Source organism: Pinus tabuliformis, chromosome J (genome assembly GCF_031772625.1).
Source record: "Pinus tabuliformis cultivar Carrire ecotype Pingquan chromosome J, CPIR1, whole genome shotgun sequence".
Taxonomy (NCBI): Eukaryota; Viridiplantae; Streptophyta; class Pinopsida; order Pinales; family Pinaceae; genus Pinus; species Pinus tabuliformis.
The window spans coordinates 1114130999-1114136506 of record NC_142295.1 but is presented as its reverse complement, the minus strand read 5'-3'; the positions used below and the strand labels follow the sequence as shown (position 1 = coordinate 1114136506).

General features: G+C 35.9%; 1 protein-coding gene across 1 annotated transcript; it reads left to right on the top strand.

The window, feature by feature from the left end:
• The first annotated feature begins 1125 nt into the window (after positions 1 to 1125).
• Positions 1126 to 2475, top strand: LOC149230972 (uncharacterized). The gene has a single exon (XM_089381493.1). It carries the CDS (start codon positions 1126 to 1128, stop codon positions 2473 to 2475), a length of 1350 nt encoding a protein of 449 aa, XP_089237619.1.
• The last annotated feature ends 3033 nt before the right edge of the window (positions 2476 to 5508 follow it).

The following is a 5508-nucleotide window of genomic DNA, read 5'->3' as shown; positions in this document are numbered from 1 at the left end:
GAAGATTTAGTTACTTAAAATAACCAGTACTCAATACGAAGGCTATTAGTGAAGCCTATTAATAAAAACATATCAAATTTTGAATATAAAAACTATAAAAGATTGTTGATTTGAACCATTTAAAAACATTTAACATGCAGAAAGATTCCAACTAAAAACGCTGACAACAATTACAGTACTCTGAAAATGAAAATATTTTGTTTCAGTGACCAAGTCTTTTCAATTGTTGACAGCGTCAACGCAGAAAGATTCCAACTAAAAACGCTGACAACAATGGCCTGGTTACAGTACTCTGAAAATGAAAATATTTTGTTTCAGTGACCAAGTCTGCGCTTCAAGAAACACGAAATTGTTGACAGCTTCAACGCAGAAAGATTCCAACTAAAAACGCTGACAACAATGGCCTGGTTACAGTACTCTGAAAATGAAAATATTTTGTTTCAGTGACCAAGTCTGCGTTTCAAGAAACACGAAATTGTTGACAGCGTCAACGCAGAAAGATTCCAACTAAAAACGCTGACAACAATGGCCTGGTTACAGTACTCTGAAAATGAAAATATTTTGTTTCAGTGACCAAGTCTGCGCTTCAAGAAACACGAAATTGTTGACAGCTTCAACGCAGAAAGATTCCAACTAAAAACGCTGACAACAATGGCCTGGTTACAGTACTCTGAAAATGAAAATATTTTGTTTCAGTGACCAAGTCTGCGCTTCAAGTAACACGAAATTGTTGACAGCTTCAACGCAACTAGATCCAATCAAGACATGATCATATGTGGCAGAAGGGATTGGGTAGCCAATGACTATGACTACATCTTTCTCAATTTTAATTTGCAAACACATAGCCACATCCAAGTACATGACAAAGTCTGTCAATCAAATTTAAAACACAAGACAAAGTCCGTCAATCAAATTTAAAACACTCTCTCAATCGCGTGAACAGTATACGGGGATATTATATATTAGTGACTCATGCATCTCATACATTTCAATTTGGGGGAGATGGATACAACTGAATAGGATTCTGCATAGTTTCAGGAATAATTTCCATCGTCTGAATCCACCTCCGGCAGCCGGTCGTGCCCACTACTGTCATATACTGTTCCTCCTTTGGAATAGAACGGGATGGCAGAATCGTCCGAAGATATAGAGTCCGGCTCTCATCGACTGACTGAAAAGGAGACCTCTCTGGACAAGAAATTGAGAAACTTCGCCTTCAAGCTAGCTCTTATCGAGAAGGCAGCGAGCACGCTTGGAACGATGAACTTCATTTGGGCTACTGTCGTTCTGCTTGGAGGCTTCTCACAATCATTAAAAAGTATAGACTTTTGGTTCGTCAGCGTAATGTTAGTGGTAGAGGGTCTTCGCATCTTATGCCGACCAGGCGAGCTGGCGACCAGACGGTCATGGTCTCCCCATTCCGGGCTCACATTCATAAAACTATATTCGCTCACGATACAGGAAGCTTCCGCCAGTGCATGCATGTCCTTGTCTGCCATACGTATATCCAACCAAGACTACGGGCGCGGCGATAATATGAATCGAGATCTGGCTCTCAATCTTTTCTACTGCCTGTCCATAGTGGAATCGTTTCTGACTCTGTTGGGATTTGTTGTCATGTACCTCGCGTTCTCGCGAATTCTCCAGCCCAACCACGCAACATCAACATTCCACGGAAAGTTACATTCCATTTCGGATTTTCCGATTAAATTTATATTCTCTTGTGCCGTAGGACAAAAGTGGTCCTGCGCGTTAGAAGACGATGGCTTCGACCATTCTCAGTTCAACACGGTTCTGTGTTATTTCTATGATACATATTGTCGGTGCATCAACGGAAGCGTTTTCGACGGGTTGAAGATGGATTTTCTGTCATACAGCGTGGAGCTGCTGCAGTCCATCGATGATGATGAACAAGTACTGGAGGGTGCTCGACTACTATCCACGCTTCTGAAGTCAGACCGGCTTCGTTCAGAGAAGTTGGGAACAACGGCAGGCGTGCTGGAGAGGCTGATCGAGTTGCTGAATTGGGAGAAACCTCAGGAGCAGGAGATTCGAATAGCGGCTGGAGAGATCATCTGCAAATTGGTGGAGATACCCCGAAATGGCATTCGGGTGATGGCCATTCCTGAGTCCATGCAATCCATAAACTCTTTGGTGTATGATAGAAATCATAGTGGAATTCACCGGACTAAGTACCAGGGCCTGTTGTCAGACGAGTATAATTACTCGTATTTCAGTGTGCTGGGGAAACGGATGTTGAAAATCTTGGCCAACGACTCCGACAACCGCGCTAAGATCGGAACAAACAAAGGGCTACTTCGCAAAATTATCGAACTCGAAAACTTAAATGCCAATGCGTCGGAATCGGAAATCATAAGTCATTTGGAAAGCCTGCCGATGGAGACGCTGGCTTTGCGAGACGTCCGTGGCTGTGAAGCTGAGCATTCCGATGATCCGAATTTACAATCGGTTTAGATTTCTCTACTTTTTAATTAATGAAAATAAAATACTGTAATAATGGATTATATGGCGCTGTAATTGCGAAATCTTCCACTAGCCTGAATCTACAAACAATTTATTGTCATACTTAAGATTAACCTGAATCTTCTATTTTTCAATCCAATGGAGCAGTCTGATAGTTCGACTATCAGTTTTTCAATTAGTGAAAACAAAACGTTGTAATCACCAAGTTTATGGCGCTGTGGTTGTGGTTCAGGATTTTGCATTACTTCAATTTTCATGGTATTGCATTTTGCAGTAACAAAGTTCTGTTAATAAAATATAGTCGTTTGATGCACAGTAAATGAGGCCTTTCTCCTGGTACATAGGAAGTTATATTAGAAATATATAAGTTGGCATAAATGTATGGATTGGTACTCAACAGAACAACAAAACAAATTGGAGTAAAAATGTATATGCTCGGGATATACTGTTCTTTATCTCTATATATAAAAAACAGTGTTTTTTTCTTAATGGAAAAAAATGAGGCCGGTCTGCTTAGGACATATAGCTGCGATGTGAAATTTATTTTGTCGTTTCTATATATTGTAAAAGTAATAATTACGACCGGTCTGCTTACGAAATATAGCTGCGATGTCAAATTTATTTTGTCGAAGTAATAATTACGAGGATTTTTTTTTTCTTTTCCCAAAGGCTTAAATTTTGTGGATGCCTTATTTTCCCTTTTTATTTTACTTTAAGAAGTGAAAATTTTATAGAAACTATATTATTGAAAATTTGATTTTTTATAAGATTGTATAATTTAATAGCTTATAAATTAGTCAAATTTTTTTTTATAAATATTATTACAATTTTCATTTTTTATAAAATTATTGTATTATTTAATAGTTTATATATTAAGGTCTAAAAATTGGACAAAATTTCTCATTTTAAAATAAATTTGTAATTTTTTAATAAATTATATAATTTATAATAAAATTATTGTAGCCCTCACGGGGTTTTGGATTGATGGTGAATGGGTGCGCTCTTAAGGGACTCCTTGCGATAAGTCACCGGTTCAAATCCGCCGTGGGTAGTTAGGTTAGTCTTAACTAAGAAAAAAAAAAAAATTATTGTAGTTATTTTATAGTGTTCACATATTAAAAATAAATAAAACTAGTCAAAAAGGTTTACAATTTTAAAATAAATTTCTTACTTTAAAATCTTAAAAAAAAATATATAATTTATAATTTGATGTATTTTAATTTCCAAATTTATTAAGTAGCCAAGTGTGCAAAGTTTTTAAATAAATTTCCTACTTTAAAAAAAAAACTATATAATATATAGTTAAATATATTTTAATTTCCAAATTTAGTGAAGGGTGCAAATTTTTTATGTGAGATATATTTATCATTATATAATATGTTTAATTACGGGGTAAGGTGTTTCCCTTTGAAATGAATTCCCCCAGCCGCCTACGTGCCCTATTCTGCATCCTGGATTTGTGTTTTAGACGATTGAAAGAATTTTCATCGTTGATCCACAACTGAAATAAGTTAATAAATAATGAGAAAAAATGGTTTAGAATGATCACATATTCGTCTCTCTCTAACCGTAAGACACTCGCATGGTCTCTTTCACTATAATGGTATAAGATCACTTCTTTGTATGGTAAATGATCACTCTTAGATTGATAAATGGCTATGCATACCATGCAACTGAAGCAGTACCTACCCGAGAAAATAGTACCTATCTGAGAGCCAGATAAAATGATCATATTGTATTTTGATTTTTTGACTTGCGACTGTCATTTCCAATGATAAATATATGTCAGATAAAAATTTTGCACCCTTCAATAATTAATAAATTTGGAAATTAAAATACATTTAAAACTATAAATTATATAGTTTTTTTTTTAAGATTTTAAGGTAGGATTTTTTTTTAAAACTTTGCACACTTGGCTAGTTACGTGGTACTGTGTTTCCCTTTGAAATGAATTCCCCCAGCCGCCCCCATGTCCTATTCTGCATCGTGGATTTATGTGTTAGACAATTGAAAGAATTTTCATCGTTGATCCACAACTGAAATAAGTTAATGAATAAAAAGAAAAAACGGTTTAGAATGATTAGGTATTCGTCTCTCTCTAACCGTAAAAAACTCGCATGGTCTCTTTCACTATAATGGTATAAGATCGCTTCTTTGTATGGTAAATGATCACGCTCAGATTGATAAATGGCTATGCATACCATGCAACTGAAGCAGTATCTGTCCCAGAAAGCAAAACCTGTCTGAGAGCCAGATAAAACGATCATATTGTATTTTGATTTTTAGACTTGGGTCTGTCATTTCTAAAAGTTCAACATTATTCTGTGTATTTATGTGTATTCCAGTCCACCTAACAGATAACAGTGCCTCCCCTGAAGCAGAAAGTGTTAAATTTTGCATATGGTCATTCTTTTGTGTTTTAAATCATCCTTTCCTTCAATCTTTTGCTCTGTAATATTTTTGTCATTTATTATGATTATAAATATAGTTACCAAATTTGCTCGAATCGGGGAAAAAATCTTGGAAATTTATCCATTAGATTCGATGGGCGAATAATTTGTTGAAATACGATTTGGTTCATTCATTGTTTTCTTCATTTCAGCAGTTAAATACCATTTCAGAACCTTGAGCCCAACAACATTATTTTGTACAGATAATCTAGTTTGCAGATCTGCTTGAAGGTAGTTAACTGTTCTGACAATTCATAGAGTGTTGTGTGTTTAGCGTGTTCAGCACTTAACATGTGTTGTACATGTATCTACATTGATTCAAACTCTCCTAAATATTTCATGCTGGCTGCAATCAGAGGAATTTAGTTGTTTATGGCAATAAAAGATGAGACCATTGGTTTACTGTCCAATCCATAAAACCCTACGCTCTGGCATTGAATCAAAGTTGTCTGTTGTAGAACCCTCTGCCACAATTAAAGATTCAACGTCTGCTGTAGTCAAACCCTCTGACTCAATTAAATACTCAAGGTTTGTTGGAGAAGAGAGAATTAAAGATTCAACGTCTGCTGCAGTA